An 18,209-nucleotide genomic window follows, 5' to 3' on the forward strand; every position below is an offset into this window, starting at 1 on the left:
GTCTGTATATTTTTGAGATGTGGAAGGAAACTGGAGAATATGGCAGAAACCCATACAAATTGCAGATACAACATACAGTCTACATTCAGATCGCATCCTCGCCTACATTTTTACTTAAAGGACATCCGAGGTGAAAATAAACTGATCAGAAAAACAATTGTATGTATCCTCAGTCTCCTAAAAATGACTTTGTTAGATATTATCCCCCAGTTTTATTTTATATTTAAAACTAGTTTTTAAGTTCTTACTGTTTCATTGTCTCTGCTCCATGACACCTTTATTGCTGGATACCAGAGCTCAAATCTATAAATTGTTGACCCTTTTTATCTCTTTTCTGCTCTCAGAAGCCATTTACTGACAGGAAAGTGTTTTATGGCTGTAATTAATTACTTATGAGTGAGGGTTATGCTATAGTCTGACCCAGTCCGGACCCAGACAGAAACTGCCACTTGCACACCGTATGTTTAACTCTCTCAGGCAGAGAAAGAATGAAAGCTTAGTTATTTCTGTACATACACATGTCTACCTCATCATGTCACCTCTATTGCCTTTTATAGAGAATCTGAAGTTAAATTAAAAAAATAAATAAATAAATATATATATATATATATATATATATATATATACACTTACCTGAGAAAAGAGAAGGCTCTGGGTCCTATATAGCCTTCCCATTCCTCTCCTCATCCTCTTGTCCTCCCGCAAGATTGTCCGTTCCAATCTCCCATCGTAGGAGGCTCACGCATTCCCATCTTTGGGAACACTTTGGTTCTCGAAGACTTGCAAAGCCTTGGACAGCGGCAGAGAGCAGTCTCCTACCCATCAGTTGGAGACTGCTACCGGGGGAGCTAGCAGTTGAACCCGGGGACCAGGAGAGGAACAGGAAGGCTCTATAGGACCCACAGCCTTCCCTCTCCTTAGGTAAGTATCTGGGTTTTTTTTTATTTAGCTTCAGACTCTTTAAAGGGAACCTTAACTGAGAGGGATATGGATGTTTCCTTTTAAACAACACCAGTTGCCTGTCAGTCCTGCTGATCTCTTTGGCTGCAGTAGTGGCTGAATCACACACCTGAAACAAGCATGCAGCTAATCCAGTCTGACTTCAGTCAGAGTAACTGATCTGCATGCTTGTTGAGGGGCTGTAGCTAAAAGTAAGTTAAGCTAAAAGTAAGTAAGTTGCAGCTGTATGCAGTTGTGTCCGCTTTTCAGCCACACATCAATGTTACAGATGCTGAAAAGCGGACAGAAGCGGACACAACTGCGTTAGTGGGCTCAGGCCCTTTTACACACACAGGATCAGCAGGAGAGTCTGGCAACTGGTATTATTTTAAAAGGAAAAATACATATCCTTATCAATTTAGGTTCCCTTTAAGCTAGTAATGGTAATCACTTATCCATTGTACCATCAGTAGATATCAGTCTAATAAAACAAGTTATTTTTAACTACATTATATAGCATACGATTGAGTAACAATAATTAATGGTGACATTAACTGATTTTGGACAGCCGCAGATGAAATCTACACCCTGTTTATGTCCGCCAAAACTGCCAGAGTGTAAATGAAAACTTCCTCATTCTGCATGGACCTGCTGCTACCGCCAATGGACCTGCTGCTACTGCCAATCGTGCCACTCTCCCGCCGCTGCAGCTCAATCTCATTGGCTCGCATTGTTCACAGGGTCCGGAGCCGGGGGCGTAACTAGGAGCCGCCGGGCCCCCCTGCAGAGATTCTGATGGCCCCCCCCTGGGTGCCTGCTCAGGGCCGTTTTGGGGGGCTGGAGGGGTCGCAGCATGAGGGGGAAGCCATGGCCACACATTGGCGGGGAGGGGGGACAGCAGATACACATACCTTCCTTGCGTTCCACCGCAGATGTTTCTCTCTCTAGTGTCTGACGCTACTTCCTGTTATACATCCGCGGTGGAACGCAAGGAAGGTATGTGTATCTGCCGCTGCCCGCACACACACTTATTGATGCTGGAGGGGAGTGCAGAGGGGAGAGCCCGAGGTGAGGGAGAGGGGGACCTTCCCCCCCTTACCGCCGATGTGTGGCCATGGCTTTCCCCTCATGCTGCGACCCCTCCAGCCCACTAATACGGCATTGAGCAGGGCTGCAGCCCCTATTGTTACACCCCTGGTCTGGAGCCATTGAAAATGGCTCCTGGCCGGCTCACAGCGCTCTGCTGTCATAGCAACCGCAGACGAACGAGTGAACAGTGCAGGTCCGGACGGCCTGTCATCGGTAAGCCTGGATTTTGTACCAGCAGTCTCTGGACCTTAAAGGGAACCTGTACTGAGTAAAATTATTTAAAATAAACACATGAGGTAACTTCAAATGAACATTACATAGTTACCTTGCCATCAGTTCCTCTCAGAAGCTCACCATTTTTTTCTGACAATGATCCCTTCCAGTTCTGACAACATTTTGTCAGAACTGAAATATATCAGTTGCTGTCAGTTATATATCAGTTGCTGTCAGTTACAGCTGAGAGGAGAACTGATGTGTACATGTTTCCCTATGGCTCAAGTGGGCGATGTTACAGTTTAACTGTGTGCTGACCAAAAAGCTGTTATGGGGTAATGGCCATTTTCAAAATGGAGGACAGAGAATTCCATTGATCACAGTGGACAAACAGGACACAGGAGAGGAGAAAGAGATTGATGAGTAGACTACACAGGAGGTAAGTATGACTTGTGTATGGTTATTTTGACTTTTAATTTTCAGTTCAGGTTTTCTTTAAGGGGCCAGAGACTGCTGGTACTGAAGTGGTTAATAGTGTGTGGGCCTGTTTCCACTACACGCGGATTCTGGATACAGAAAACTTGACTTCAATGAATCCCTATGGGCCTGTTTCCACTAAATGTGATTTTTCTGATGCAGATTTCCCATAGGCATTCATTGGAGTCAGTTTTTCTGCATCTAGAATCCATGTGTAGTGGGAAAAGGCCCTATGTGTACATGGCTTAACCCTTTCTGCTCCTATGTCAGACTACGTCCGAAATTGGCCTTTTCCGAAATTGGCCTTTTCCGAGGGGCCATCCCTCACCTGCAATATTTGCTCTCTATTGGTCCTGTGCTCATAATAATCACTTCTATAGATTCTTATAATAGTGGTAATCATTAACAAGCTGTTCCCCATCCCCTTCTTGCACCTCTGACAATGTAGTTGCCATTGGCAGGTTTTGGTGCCCCGTATCAATTGTTATGTATAGAGTGCTTGGAGGGCCCCATTGTAAAACTTGCATCGGGGCCCATAGCTCCTTAGCTACGCCACTGCAATGCAATGTTTATTGGGAATGGAATGTTGGTTTGCTTTTGCTGGGAAATTGCACTATAGAATTTCGTTGTACAATTTCGGTTGTTACAATGACAATAAAGGTTTTCTATTCTATTCTAGTTTGAAGGGGGAACGTGCCTGAGACCCTGAAAGCAAGAGTATACAGGATCTTCTCAAACAATTAGCATATTGTGATAAAGTTCATTATTTTCTGTAATGTACTGATAAACATTAGACTTTCATATATTTTAGATTCATTACACACAACTGAAGTAGTTCAAGCCTTTTATTGTTTTTCTTATTGATGATTTTGGCATAGAGCTCATGAAAACCCAAATTTCCTATCTCAAAAAATTAGCATATTTCATCCGACCAATAAAAGAAAAGTGTTTTTAAAACAAAAAAAGTCAACCTTCAAATAATTATGTTCAGTTATGCACTCAATACTTGGTCGGGAATCCTTTTGCAGAAATGACTGCTTCAATGCGGCGTGGCATGGAGGCAACCAGCCTGTGGCACTGCTCAGGTGTTATGGAGGCCCAGGATGCTTCGATGGCGGCCTTAAGCTCATCCATAGTGTTGGGTCTTGCGTCTCTCAACTTTCTCTTCACAATATCCCACCGATTCTCTATGGGGTTCAGGTCAGGAGAGCTGGCAGGCCTATTAAGCACAGTAATACCATGGTCAGTAAACCATTTACCAGTGGTTTTGGCACTGTGAGCAGGTGCCAGGTCGTGCTGAAAAATGAAATCTTCATCTCCATAAACTTCGGCTACAAAAAAACTCCGGGATGTGTTAATTACTATTCCCCCTCCAGGCCGCCATGGATAGTGGGGGAATAAAATAATTCAGCTTCCAGCGCTTGTAGCCCATATAAAAACTTCGGCTATAAAAATACTCCGGGATGTGTTAATTACTTTTCCCCCTCCAGGCCGCCATGGATAGTGGGGAAATGAAATAATTCGGCTTACAGCGCTTGGAGCCCATATAAAAACTTAGGCTACAAAAAAGGCGCCTGGTGTAGCCCATATAAAAACTTTGGCTACAAAAAAAAGGGCAATAATATGGGCTACAAAGGTGCACCCTACTGTAGCCGAAAACCTTGTAGCCGAAAAAAAATATGGGCTACAAAGGGCGCCCTACTGTAGCTGAAAATCTTGTAGCCGAAAAAATACGGGCTACAAAGGGGAGCCCGCTTGTAGCCTATATCAAAACTCGGGCGCCCTTTTCTACACCTTGTAGCCCATATTTCCAGAAATAACATTGATGTCTATGGCGGCGCCCTTTTCATACAGGCAGCTCAGGCGCCCTTTTCAACCGATACCCATATTCATCAAGGTGACATGTCTAGCTTTAGGTTTCAGGGAGTAGAAAGGGTTGTGCGCTCACCCAGAGGGGGTAGTTTGCATAGAGGATTACTCAAACGTGAAGCATTTTGGGCATGGAAGTTGGGGACTCGTGTCCCTTTGGGACTCAATTCCAGGCTGTATTTAGAAATCAAGAAAGTACTCAAAAAAATGTTCATAGTACTTTTTCATTTACCTTTTGGTACTTTTTTTTTTAGTTGAAAAGTGCTGGAGATTCACTAACCAATTATACTCTTTTGAAGCTCTGAAAGATCGTTTGCATCTAAATGACTCCCATTTCCTACAATATTTACAAATCCGTAGTTTTCTCCGCTCTATCTCTCCTTCTTTGATTTTTCCTGGTAAATCAGATTTTGATCGCATCTGGGAGATGGGCCCTACATCTAAAGGGTTTAATGATCCAACTAAAGATTCGTCAGACTTTCAATTAAAATACATGAAATATTGGGAATCTATGTGTAATACTACTACTTCTCTTGAAGAATGGAAGAAAGTATGGTCCAACATAGCTAAAACATCTTTTTTAGTTACATAGTTACACAGTTATTTTGGTTGAAAAAAGACATACGTCCATCGAGTTCAACCAGAGAACAAAGTACAACACCAGCCTGCTCCCTCACATATCCCTGTGTGTGTGTAACAATGAAGGAAAACATATATAAAAACTTATTGATGTGGTATAGAACTCCTGAATATTTACATGAATGTTATCCTACAGTTTCGCCTCTTTGCTGGTGGGATTGTGGTCATGTTGGTTCTATGTATCACATGTTTTGGAGCTGTCCAAAGTTGCACATTTATTGGGATTCAATAATAGAAACTATTAATTCTCAAATAGATGTGGTGATTTCCCAAAGATCCTTGGATATGTGTCTTGGGTAAACCGATTCCTAAAACTAAGACACATATCCAAAGATTGGTGAATCATTATCTGACCGCTGCTAGGTGCTTAATTGCATATCATTGGAAAGATCACAAAGTTCCAACTACACAAGAATACCTAGCTAGGATGTCTTATGTGTATAAAATGGAATATCTGTCAGCTCAACTATCAGATAAACTACATACGTTTAACAAGGTGTGGGAACGTTCTTTATTTTTGGGTAAAGCTTTCATGTAGGTTTTGGGTTGTGTAAGGTTTACTGCCCTTTATGTGCTAAGATATATTTAAAGAGACTCTGAAGCGAGAATAAATCTCGCTTCAGAGCTCATAGTTAGCAGGAGCATGTGTGCCCCTGCTAAACCGCCGCTATCGTGCCGCTAAACGGGGGTCCCTTCACCCCCAAACCCACCCCCGCAACACTTGGTCGTGGAATTGGTCGTTCCTGGAGACAGGGCTAACGGCTGCAGCCCTGCCTCCAGTCGCGTCTATCAGCAGCGCATCGCCGCCTCTCCCCCGCCCCTCTCAGTGAAGGAAGACTGAGAGGGGCGGGGGAGAGGCGGAGATACGCGCTGACAGACGCGCGTGGGGCAGGGCTGCGGCGGTTAGCCCTGCCCCAACCAGGAAGAGGGGATGCGCTGCACGGAGGGGGATTTGGGGGTGAAGAGACCCCCGTTTAGCGGCGCGATAGCGGCGGTTTAGCAGGGGCACACATGCCCTTGCTATCTATGAGGTCTGAAGCGAGATTTATTCTCGCTTCAGACTCTCTTTAAGAGGTCAACAGCTCATACACTCTCTATTACTTTCTTTCTCTCCTTTTTTTCTACTCTTCTTTCCCTTTTTCTTTTCTTTCCTTTCTCTTTTCCTGTCATTCTCTCTGGTATAAATAATAACTATTTTGGGAAGTTATCTGGTTGTAATTTCACCCCAGGGCCATCATCTTCTAGAGGGGTTGTATGATTGGGGATTATTTAATTCCCACAACTCCATCAATCTGATTTGTGATTGAAAATGTGCTCTAGCATGATGCCCTGGATTTGAGCCCGGTGTGTTTCACACATTCTGTTCTTTGTGGTCTACTAAGATATTTTATACTGGCTTTTTTCTATATTTGATATATTTTACACTGAGCATTTTTGTACCGTTACAAGCTATGACTTCTCAATAAAAATTTAAATTAAAAAAAAGAAAAGTGCTGGAAAGTTATTTTTCATTTACCTTTTTGTACGTTTTTTTAGTTGAAAAGTTCTGGAAAGATATTTTCAATAGAAGATACAAAATGATCTCCATCAACCGTGGAGAAAAGCAAATATCCGGGCACCAGTTGAGTTGCAAAGCACACCACACTTTATTTCATCCCACCTAAACAGACACAGCTACAACTTTTTGTAGCTGTGTCTGTTTAGGTGGGATGAAATAAAGTGTGGTGTGCTTTGCAACTCAACTGGTGCCCGGATATTTGCTTTTCTCCACGGTTGATTGTGACTACTCATCCGGAGGCACAGTGAGTAACCATCTACCCCCTTGAAGGTCTGCCCAGCATCTTGTGCCGATCCTCTACCTTCTACTCAGCACTGAACATGAAAAATTATCTCATAATAGAGAAAACCCAGGTGAAAAAGTGGATTGCATATGACCCTGTATGTCAGTATATATAAGCGGTGTTTTCACATTTTGTCAGGAATCAAGTCCGACGAAGGCTTATTATAAGCCAAAAGCTTACTGTTTATTCATCTCTAAGTTAGCCAATAAATGGTATCATCCTGATTTAAAACTTCTTGCTATAAACCTTCTTTGAAACTATACAGAACTTTTTTTTTTTTTTTTTACTTTAGACACCCTTTGGTATTATAGATTATCACAGTATGCCCAGTTTTCTTTGGCCATGTTTATGTCAGGATCATATTAAGTTCCATCTGTGTTCACCAGCTTGCGGTATCTTCCATGGTACCACAAGTGAACTTTGGTCTGGTAGCAGTAATTAAATGTAGACTAGAAAAATACTTTTTGTTAAGATAACGTTTTTGGTTTTTTTCCATATATTTTTATTATAGAGAATCATAAGAACAAAAACATGCTTAATAAAAATCTCAGAGACTACATTACATTTAACCAATAGATGAACAATGCAAGATTAAATTATGCAAAAGAGAAATCAAGAAAAAGAAAGACTCTAGATTGTTTCCCCTTTTTTAGAAACCCAACTCTACCACCCCATCTAAATTTCCCCTCCCCCTTGGATCTAAGACCACAACAGTAAGAAAGTTCTGGGCAGTTCTCTTCAGTGGGAAAAGATAAAAAAAGATAATACATTAACTAACAGAGAGTATTTTGGCCTAGAAACAATGTATAAAGTATAAGATTTAGCGACCCTCAATGTCAATCAGAAACAACTTCAATATCTTTAGAGATACTCTCACTACCTCCAGAATATGAAGTAACAAACCTATACGCCACAGCCATTTAAGATTCCAAGTTATTTTCTCTAAGGATCCGATCCAGTTTATTATGAGAAGAAAATAATATGAAAGGGTCAAGAATATATTACACTGGGAAGTAGGCAAAGCTTTTGGATAGCCTTGTCAGATGTCATCATCAATCTCCAATGGACCCAAGGTTCCAGCTATCTTTTTTTCTGAGATACCAAGTAGTATAAGTGAAGGGCTGCATTTTTTTTTTAAATTCAGCCTTCGGAGTGAACTGAATGATAAAATGACGCCAGACTTTAAAAAATGTTTGTGTAGATTTGGTCTTCGCATCAAATTTTGCTACATACATCAATGATCACATCTTTTCAAGGATCTGTCTTTGGGAAGGAATGTCAGAGTGTAGTGTCAGAGTGTATCCAAAGAGTTATAATCCATTTCTTTGCTGCTAGAAAAAAATTAATGTTCCAAAGGCTTCGATGAATTAGTAGAGTCGTTATTTGGAGAACTTGCATAATGGAAAAGCATCAACCTTGGTTCTATGGATCTCAATATTTTAGTGGTCTGGAAACATAGCTTTAGCATTCCCTCCGAAAACTTCTGTATCTTAGTGCACCTCCATAGTTGTTATGTCATAGCATAAGTCCAAAGCAGCTTTGGGATCTAGCCATGTCCGCTTGGAGACCACTGACATAGCAGCAATATATTCTAAGTAGGCAGATCTAGCATTGGACTCATCTGTAGAATAATCAGAGAAGGCCTTTTTTTCCAGCTACTCACATAGGTTATAATCTCTCCACGCAAAACTACCTTAGCCATCTCCCAAAATACTATCAGGTTTTGTGTGTGTCTATGGTTATTTTTAACATACTCCAACCACCAGAGCTCCAATTGATTTAAAAAATCTTCATCCTGTGCAAGTTGGCTAGGAAACTGCCAAGATGAGAATGATCGTTCACTGGAGATCGGGAAACGTAAAGTCAGGCCCTGTTCACACTTGCGGTTCGAGTCCGCAAGTGTCCGGGGGCCACAAAGAGTCCATACGGGTCTCTGCAGTGGCCACAAGTTGCGGAGCCGGAATGTATCAGTTCCGGCTACAATAAAGTAGCCGGAACTAGATACATTGCAGTGCCAGAAAGGCACCGCAAGCATGGGGGATACCGGCGTGTAGTCCGGGCCCCCCAAGTGGCATAGGACCGGTTCTGGAAGCATCCGGTCCTATTGCCAGTGTGATGAGAAACATCCATTTCTCATTGCACAGCATGGCCGCATGTTCGGGTCAGGATGCGGCCCGGGTCCGCAGCCGCACGGGGACGTACGGCAAAAATGGAGCATGTTGGAAAAAAGCCGGATCGTCCCGGAGCTGCGTTCCCGGATCGGATCCGGACGGTCGCACGAGTGTGAATGGATACATTAATTAACAATGTATCCATTCACCATCCGCTGTGTACGGAGCGTTCCGGGTCCGGGGAAGCCGGACCTGGAACGCTAATGTGAACCAGGCCTAAAAGGGGTTCTTTTGCATGTTTAAAAAAGCAAAAACTAACACTTACATGGGGCTTCTATCGACCCCCTGCAGCTGTCATGTCCCATGCCGTCCTCCTACAATTTTCCATTCCTCGCCACTGGCACTGGTCTAATCATTTGTCTAACTAGACGAATAGAACTGCGGCTGCACAAGCATGGTCGAGCGCGGGAGCGAGCACGCGCGTGGCCATGCCCGCGCAGCCACAGTTCTATTCGTCTAGTTAGTACTAGACCTCTGACTCCTATATGTCTTCCTTTTTTCCTCATGGCTCAGGAGAAAGCGGGGCTATAATCAATGACAACCAAAAGCGAATTTTCGGTCTGCGTTGCGTGATCATCAAAATCGTATAGTCAATGCCACACAGAGTACGAAAACAAGTTTAAAAAAATACAGCTGCGTAGCAATGGGTATCATGTGCGTGTCCAGAGCTTTGACCAAAATGGCCGCCAGGTCTTTTTGTAAGTATGCCGCCACCTCCGAAGCTGCGTAGCAATGGGTGCCATGTGCTCATCCAGAGCTTTGACCAAAATGGCCACCATGTCTTTTTGTAAATATGCCGCCACCTCCGCAGCCAGTCTTTTACAATCTAATGGCAGTGTCCTACCTCTTTGGGTGACCGGTGTATCGTTTTCACTGGCTGATTCTGGCTCGATGAGAGATGCAGTGAGAGCACGGGTGACCGCCCGATCATCTGACTTCCCCGGGCGTGGTTGCTGCTGGGTATTCGCCACAAACATATCCATGGTGGCGAGGTGTAGGTGGGCTGGAGACCAAGTGAGAGAGCCTGGATTGCTCAAGGAAGGGCCGGAGCTCCAGGAGACACATCCTTTACATGAGGCACCGGAACCAGAAGTCCAAGATAACATTTTGTGGTCATATCTTTTAAACACTACTTACATATAAAAGTTTATTGAAAGCTTTCGAGAGAACTCAATCTCTTTGATAGGTATAGTGTTGCATCGTATCTGGCAAAAGGATCTGGGATGTATCAAAAATAGATCCGTCTTAGATGAAGTATCAGAAAATGATATTAAGTTGCAGGAAATACATACCGTATTTTTCGGCAAAAATGGGGAGAAAAAGTCTCTATGTCTTATGTGCTAAGTACAGGGAGTTCCTGACATACGGACGCCCACCAATACAAATTGCAGACGCACCACAATGTCAGGAACTCCCTGCATTGTCCCCATGGGTCCTCTTTTGCTTCCCCCTTGTGTCCTCTCTGCAGTCTGCACCGCATGCATCGTTACAAACAGCAGCAGCATGGCTCACCTGATCCTTTCCCACACTACTCCCCTAGTGGTGGCTTCTGCTGATTGCATCATCAGCAGAAGCCGCCACTAGGGAAACAGTGTGCGAGAGAAGCGGACTGTGATTGCCGCTTGATCAGGTGAGCCATGCTGCCGCTGCTTGTAACTATACACAGGGACAGAAGGACACACATGGGGGACAGAAGGACACACATGGGGGACAGAAGGACACACATGGGGGACAGAAGGACACACATGGGGGATACAGGAGGGCACACGTGGGGGATACAGGAGGGCACACATGGGGGATACAGGAGGGCACACATGGGGGGCAGAAGGACACACATGGGGGACACAGGATACAAGTTACAAGTGGGACACAATAATTGGGAGTGAACATCTACAATATGCTCCTTGACCATGGATTCCCCAGGTTTAGTATATATATTTTCCCCCTGGTTTTTGCCCTATAAACCTATGTGTGCTTTATTGTCTGGAGCATCTTATATGCCAAAAAATACGGTATTTCAACATGCCTTTAAAAGATGCAGTGCAACGCTGTATACAGTATAAAACTTATCATTTTTGTGCAACACCGAAACTCATTTACTAAAAAGCACTAGCCAGATTTGAAAGTGATCAAGTATTCTGGATATGCGTAGTCATCATGGAAGACAACAAACATGGTCGGTTTGCTCTTGTTATCCACCACTGAATCGTAGCGCCCTTTGTTGGGGTCGTCATTATCAATGAACGGAGGATCCTTTAATTTATAGCTTCCTTCGCAGTAATTCCCAGCTATCACCACAGCCTGGTAGACATATTTGTAGCCGTTGCTGTCTGGTTTGGAATATGCGTCATTACAGGAGTAATTTGACCGCACTGCGAAGTATGTTCCATATCCTTTGGCTGTTCCTGTAGATACAAAAGAAAGTAGTTACGTTTTTAGAGTTTTACTAGCTGATTGCCCGGCGTTGCCCGTGTATGTATTTGGCTGGTGTTGGCTCCGCCTACTTTTTCTAACTCTAACACACAATTACTCACTGACCAAGTTTGTGAGCTTTGCGGTCTTTGGTATCAATAATCTGCTTTGAAATGAAACAAATCTGATTGGCTGTGTGTAGCTTCACCCCCTTTTCTGAATTTGAACCCCAGTCACCCAATAACCAACTGTACCAGGTTTGAGGCCTGTGCCATTAACAGTTCAAGAATGGTAGCAATTAAATATTCCCCTTGAAAAGCAACAGGTGAAGTTTGATTCACTTTTGTAGGCTCCACCCACTTTTTCTGAATATTAATCCCAGTCACCCAGTAACCAACTGTGCACAGTTTAAAAACCCTGCTATTAACAGGATGGCTGCAGTTTACATTTTCCCAGTGAAACTTTTATTTGTCTCCACCCATTGATGATCCGGCGTTGCCCGGGAATGTATTTGACTGGTGTTGGCTCCGCCCACTTTCTAACCCTAACACTCAAACACTCAATGACCAAGTTTGTGAGCTTTGGGGTCCTTGGCATCAATAATTTGTATATTTCCATAGAAATTAAACAAATCAGATAGGCTGTTTGTGGCTCCACCCCTCTCCAGCATTTGAACCCCAGTCACCCAATGACCAACTGTAGCAGGTTTGAGGCATCTGCTATTACCAGGGTAAAAATGGCAGCAATTTAAAAATTCCACTTGAAAATCAACAGGTGAATTTTGATTGGCTATTATAGGCTCCACCCACTTCCCTGAATATTAATCTCAGTCACTCAGATTGGGAACCCTGAAATAAACAGTGTAAGAAGAGCTGCAGTTTACACTTTCACAATGTAATTTGTTTTTGGCTCCGCCCACTTTTTGTAACCTGGACACAAAGTCACTACTCAATGCCCAAGTTTGAGAGTTTTGGGGTCCTTGGCGTCAATAATTTGTATTTCCCCATGAAATGAAACAAATCTGATTCACTGTTTGTGGCTCTGTCCCCTTTTCTGAATTTGATCCCCGGTGACCCAATGACCAACTGTACCAGGTCTGAGGCTTGTGCCATTAACAGTGCAAGAATGGCAGCAATTGTAATATTCTCTTTGAAAAGCGACATGTGATTTTTGATTGGCATTTTTAGGCTCCACCCACTTTTCTGAACATTAATCCCAGTCACCCATTAAGCAGCTATGCTAAGTTTGAGAACCCTGCCATTAAAGGGGCACTATGGCTAATCTCTTCATTTTAAGTCTTTTTAACATAAACATTTGTATGTTTAGCATTGTTAATGTCATGTATTGTGACTGTTGAAAAGGATATTTTAAACTGCAAGTACACGTATATAGCTAATGAGTGACGTCAGGCAAATTTACCTTACTGACGCCGATTCAGCATAAACCATTGTATAATAGGAGGCACTGTAACTGCTCTTTCCATTGCTGATTTATCCCCTCCTCTCTGGTCCGATCAGATAGGTTTATTCCAACGTGTAACTCTAACACGCTGCAGCCGTTGTACAGCAACGTTTAAAATATCCTTTTCAACAGTCACAATACATGACATTAACAATGCTAAACATACAAATGTTTATGTTAAAGGGACTTAAAATGAAGAGATTAGCCATAGTGCCCCTTTAACAGTGAAGAAGGGCTGCAGTTTACAATTTATCAGAAAAATCTGTTTTTAACTCCGGGCTGCAGTTTACAATTTACCAGAAAAATCTGTTTTTAACTCCACCCACTTTTTGTAACCGTGAAACACAGTCACTACTCAATGACCAAGTTTGTGAGCTTTTGGGTTCCTGGCATCAAAATTGTGCTAATGGAAGCAGTTTATCCAGCAAAGAAATCTGGCTGTTTTTTGCTCCGCCCCTTTACTGAATTTGAACCCCAAACACTTAACAAACGACTGTAGCAGGTTTGAGGCCTCTGCTATTAACCGTCCTGGCATGCCACGCCGGAGGTTTTCTCAGGCCCTGCTGGGCCGATTTGCGTAATTTTTTTTTTGCTGCACGCAGCTAGCACTTTGCTAGCTGCGCGAGCACACTGATCGCCGCCGCCCTGCGCCGATTCACCGTTATCCGCCGCGCCGCAGAGCCCCCCTAGACCCCGTGCGCTGCCTGGCCTCTCAGCGCCAGGCAGCGCTGAGGGGTGGATCGGGACTCCCTTAGACGTCACGACGTCCATGACGTCGGTGACGTCATCCCGCCTCGTCGCCATGGCGACGGGGGAAGCCCTCCAGGAAATCCCGTTGTTTGAACAGGATTTCCTGATCGAAGAGGGTAGGGGATGCCGCTGCATGTAGCCCTAGGCTCGCTACATGATTTAAAAAAATAATTCAAAAAAACGGCTGCGCTGCCCCCTGGCGGTTTTTAATAGACCGCCAGGAGGGTTAACAGTGTGAGAATGGCTGCAGTTTCAATATTTCCCTTGAAAATCAATAGGTGAATTTTAAATGGGTCTTGTAGGCTCCACCTACTTTTCCGAATATTAATCCTAGTCACCCAGTGACCAACTGTGTGAAGTTTGAGAACCCTGCCTTTAACAGTGTAAGAAAAGCTGCAGTTTATATTTCCCCATGTAAAAAGCTAGTTGTTTTTGGCTCCGCCCACTATTTCTAATCTTGACATACAGTCACTTGATGACCAAGTTTATGAGCTTTGGGGTCCTTGGCATCAATAAGTTGCATTTTACCATTGAAATTAAACAAATCTGATTGGCTGTTTTTGGCCCGCTCCCTTCAGAATTTAAACCCCAGTCTCCCAGTGACTGACTGTAGCAGATGTTAGGCCTCTGCCATTAAGAGAGCATGAATGGCAACAATGTAAATATTCCCCTTGAAAATCAAAAGGTGAATTTTGATTGGCTGCTGTAGGCTCCACCCACTTTTTCTGAATATTAGTCCCAGTCACCCAGTGGCCAACTGTGTCACGTTTGAGAACCCTGCCAATAACAGAATGGCTGAAATCAATCTAACAAATCTGATTGGCTGTTTGTGGCTCCACCCCTTTAGTGAATTTGGACCCCAGTCACCCAATGACTGACTGTGTCAGGTTTGAGGCCTCTGCCACTAACAGTGTAAGAATGGTAGCAACGTGAATATTCCCCTTGAAAATCAATAGGTACATTTTGATTGGCTGTTGTAGGCTCCACCCACATTTCTGAATATTCATCCCAGTCACCCAGTGGCCAATTGTGTAAAGTTTGGGAACCCTGCAATGTAAAAAATGAAGTTGTTGGCACCGCCCACTTTTTCTAACCTTGACATACAGTCACTCAATTATCAAGTTTATCAGCTTTGGGGTCCTTGGTATCAATACTTTGTATATTCCCATTGAAAAATAAACAAATCTGGCTGTTTGTGGCTCCGCCCCTTCCTGAATTTGGACCCTAGTCACCCAGGGACCAACTGTACCAGGTTTGAGGCATCTGCTTTTACCAGTATAAGAGAATGGTAGCAGATGAAATATTCCCTTTGAAAATCAAAAGGTGAATTTTTATTGGCTGTTGTAGGCTCCACCCACCTTCCAAAATCTTAATCTGTCACCCAATGACCAACTGTGCAAAGTTTGAGAACCCTGCCATTAACGGTGTAAGAATGGCTGCAGTTTATATTTTCCCAGTAAAAGTGTTTTGGCTCCGCCCACTTTTTGAAACCTTGACACACAGTCACTCAATGACCAAGTGTGTGAGCTGTCAGGTTCCTGGCATCAAAAATGTGTGAATGGAAGCAGTTTATCCACCAAGGAAATCTGATTGGCTGCATGTGGCCCCGCCCCTTTAGTGAATTTGGACCCCAGTCACCCAATGACCGACTGTAGCAAGTTTGAAGCCTCTGCCATTAAAAGTGTAAGAATAGCAGCAGTTCAAATATTCCCCTTGCAAATCAATAGGTGAATTTTGATTGGCTGTTGTAGGCTCCACCCATTTTCTTGAATCTTAATCACATTCACCCAGTGACCAAGTGTGGCAAGTTTGAGAACCCTGCCAGTAACAGTGTAAGAATGGCTGCAGTTTACATTTTCCCATTTAAAATGAACGGCTGAAATTTGATTGGCTGTTTTATGCTCCGCCCACTTTTCCTGGATTTGTAACCTCGGCCACCAAGTAACCAACTGTGCCATGTGTGGGGACTCTGGCTTGATTACTGTGAGAATGGCAGCCTTTTCCATTTTGTCCATTGACTTGAATGGGTGGAATCTGATTTGCTGTTTGTAGCTCCGCCCAGGTGTGCAGGGGGGACGCGAGACCCCCAGAACATATCATCCCAGGTAGTAAGGGATCTGTGTACCAAGTTTCGTTCAAATCGGTCAAGCCGTTTTCGAGTGATCGTGGCACACACACACACACACACACACACACAACACACATACATCCGATTTTATATATATAGATTGTAGCAGTAGGGTATTGTACCGTGTTAGCCATCAGTAAAAGCAAGAAGTTTTAAATCAGGATGATACCATTTATTGGCTAACTACAAATGAATAAGAATAAACAAGCTTTCGGCCTTGCAGCCTTCCTCAGGTTTACATCCTGTTAGTTTGCAAGCTGGTGGTACAGACAGCTTATATATGTTACGGCCAAAACCAGAAATCGGCCAATTCTAGAATTGGCCGGCCGTTTCTAGAACTGGCCGATTTGACGTCGGCCAAAGTCCAAAATGCTGGGAATTTCTGACATTGGCCGGCCAGTTCTAGAACCGGCCAAAGTCAGTCGGCCAAAGTCCAGAAACATGAATGGCACTTGGAACTATTTGTTAGTTACAACTGATACAAATCCTGCAATAAATCTGCAGTGTGTCTACATCCTGCTTTCTTGGGAGCAGGCATATTGTTAACATCATGTGCTTTTAAATTAGCTGCTTTGTTGTGGCAGTCAGGTGGGTGCTATACGTGGCTGGAGGGGGGGGGGGGAAGCTTTGCTGAGGGGAGGGGGGGCCTTTGCTGGGCGCTTTGCATGGCTGGGGGGAGGGATTTGCTGGGCGCTTTGCATGGCTGTGGGGGGGGGAGGGGACTTGCTGGGTTTTTGCATGGCTGGGGTTTGATATGCTGGGCCCTTTGCATAGCCAGGGGGGGGGGGGGCTTTTCTGGGCACTGTGCATTGCTGGGGTAGTTTTGCATGGCTGTGGGGGGTGGGGGCCTTTCTGGCTGCTTTGCATGGCTGGGGGGAGGGATTTGCTGGGCGCTTTGTATGGCTGAGGGGGGGGGGGGGGGGATTTGCTGGATTTTTGCATGACACTTTGGATTTGCTGGCCGTTTTGCATGGCTGGGGGGGGGGGGGGATTTGCTGGGGGGTAAATGCTGGGCGCTTTGCTGGGCACTGTGCCTTGCTGGGGTAGTTTTGCATGGCTGTGGGGGCTTTTCTGTATGGCTGAGGGGGGGGGGGGGAATTTGCTGGGTTTTTGCATGACACTTTGGATTTGCTGGCCGTTTTGCATGGCTGGGGGGGGGGGATTTGCTGGCCGTTTTGCATGGCTGGGGGGGGGATTTGCTGGCCGTTTTGCATGGCTGGGGGGGGGGGGATTTGCTGGCCGTTTTGCATGGCTGGGGGGGGGGGATTTGCTGGCCGTTTTGCATGGCTGGGGGGTAAATGCTGGGCGCTTTGCTGGGCACTGTGCCTTGCTGGGGTAGTTTTGCATGGCTGTGGGGGCTTTTCTGGCTGCTTTGCATGACTGGGGGGGGGGGGCAGCCTGCGCTATTTCCAGACCCCAGATCAGAGCGGCGGAGAGGAGCTGAGCAGCGCGCACACTACCCGCCCTGACCCATACACTTCACATGCGGAAGTGAGCAATGACGTCACCTCTGCATGGAAGTGTAAGCGTCTTTGCGGGTCGCGTGTGCGGCGCTGCTCTGCCTCTCTTTACCTCTCCGGTCCGGGTCGTCCTGATGTGAGGTCTGGCAGTGACTAGCGGCATCAGGGGAGGGAGAGGTGAGCGGCAGATCGGGACTTGGCCGGCCACACTTAGCCAGAACGCGTTCTGGCCGGCCAAAGTCCGGAAGAAACGTTTATTTCTAATATTGGCCGCATCAGCCGGCCACTTCTAGATTTGACCGGCCAGAACCCGAAGTGGCCAGACTTCGGGTTCTGGCCGTAACATATACATGAAACATCAAAAGGGAAAACAGATATTTTTTTCAAGCATAAATACATCATTAAGATGCCTTAATACAAACAGACCATCTAAATGAGGTAAGATAAGGATCCTTGTTTACTTTATTGCTCACAGACCTGGTATTAGGATTGACCCAGAGGTATCGTAAATTCTTAGTTCACAAGTTAATAGCAGAAACAAAATTTATAAATTGTTTCAAAGCTGTGCAGAAGGGTTTAAATAAGGACAACAACTTTCTATATTGGTATGAGATTGATGATATATGAACTGTCTCAGCCACCCTAGCTGAACTTGTGAACTAATAATTTACGATACCTCTGGGTCAATCCTAATACCAGGTCTGTGAGCAATAAAGTAAACAAGGATCCTTATCTTACCCCATTTAGATGGTCTGTTTGT

At 44.5% G+C, this 18,209-nt stretch overlaps 1 protein-coding gene across 3 annotated transcripts in view; it reads right to left on the bottom strand.

Annotated features, from left to right (window-relative positions):
• Positions 1–7,590: 7,590 nt before the first annotated feature.
• LOC137525059 (protein mono-ADP-ribosyltransferase PARP15-like) overlaps positions 7,591–18,209 on the bottom strand; it is a 77,066-nt gene continuing 66,447 nt past the window's right edge. For all 3 annotated transcript variants that reach the window (XM_068245813.1, XM_068245815.1, XM_068245816.1), the window contains one exon: positions 7,591–11,643. In XM_068245813.1, coding sequence (XP_068101914.1) covers positions 11,348–11,643 — 296 coding nt within the window. In that variant the 3' untranslated portion in view covers positions 7,591–11,347. The remainder of the gene's footprint in view (positions 11,644–18,209) is intronic.

The sequence above is a fragment of the Hyperolius riggenbachi genome, chromosome 7 (assembly GCF_040937935.1).
Source record: "Hyperolius riggenbachi isolate aHypRig1 chromosome 7, aHypRig1.pri, whole genome shotgun sequence".
Classification (NCBI taxonomy): Eukaryota; Metazoa; Chordata; class Amphibia; order Anura; family Hyperoliidae; genus Hyperolius; species Hyperolius riggenbachi.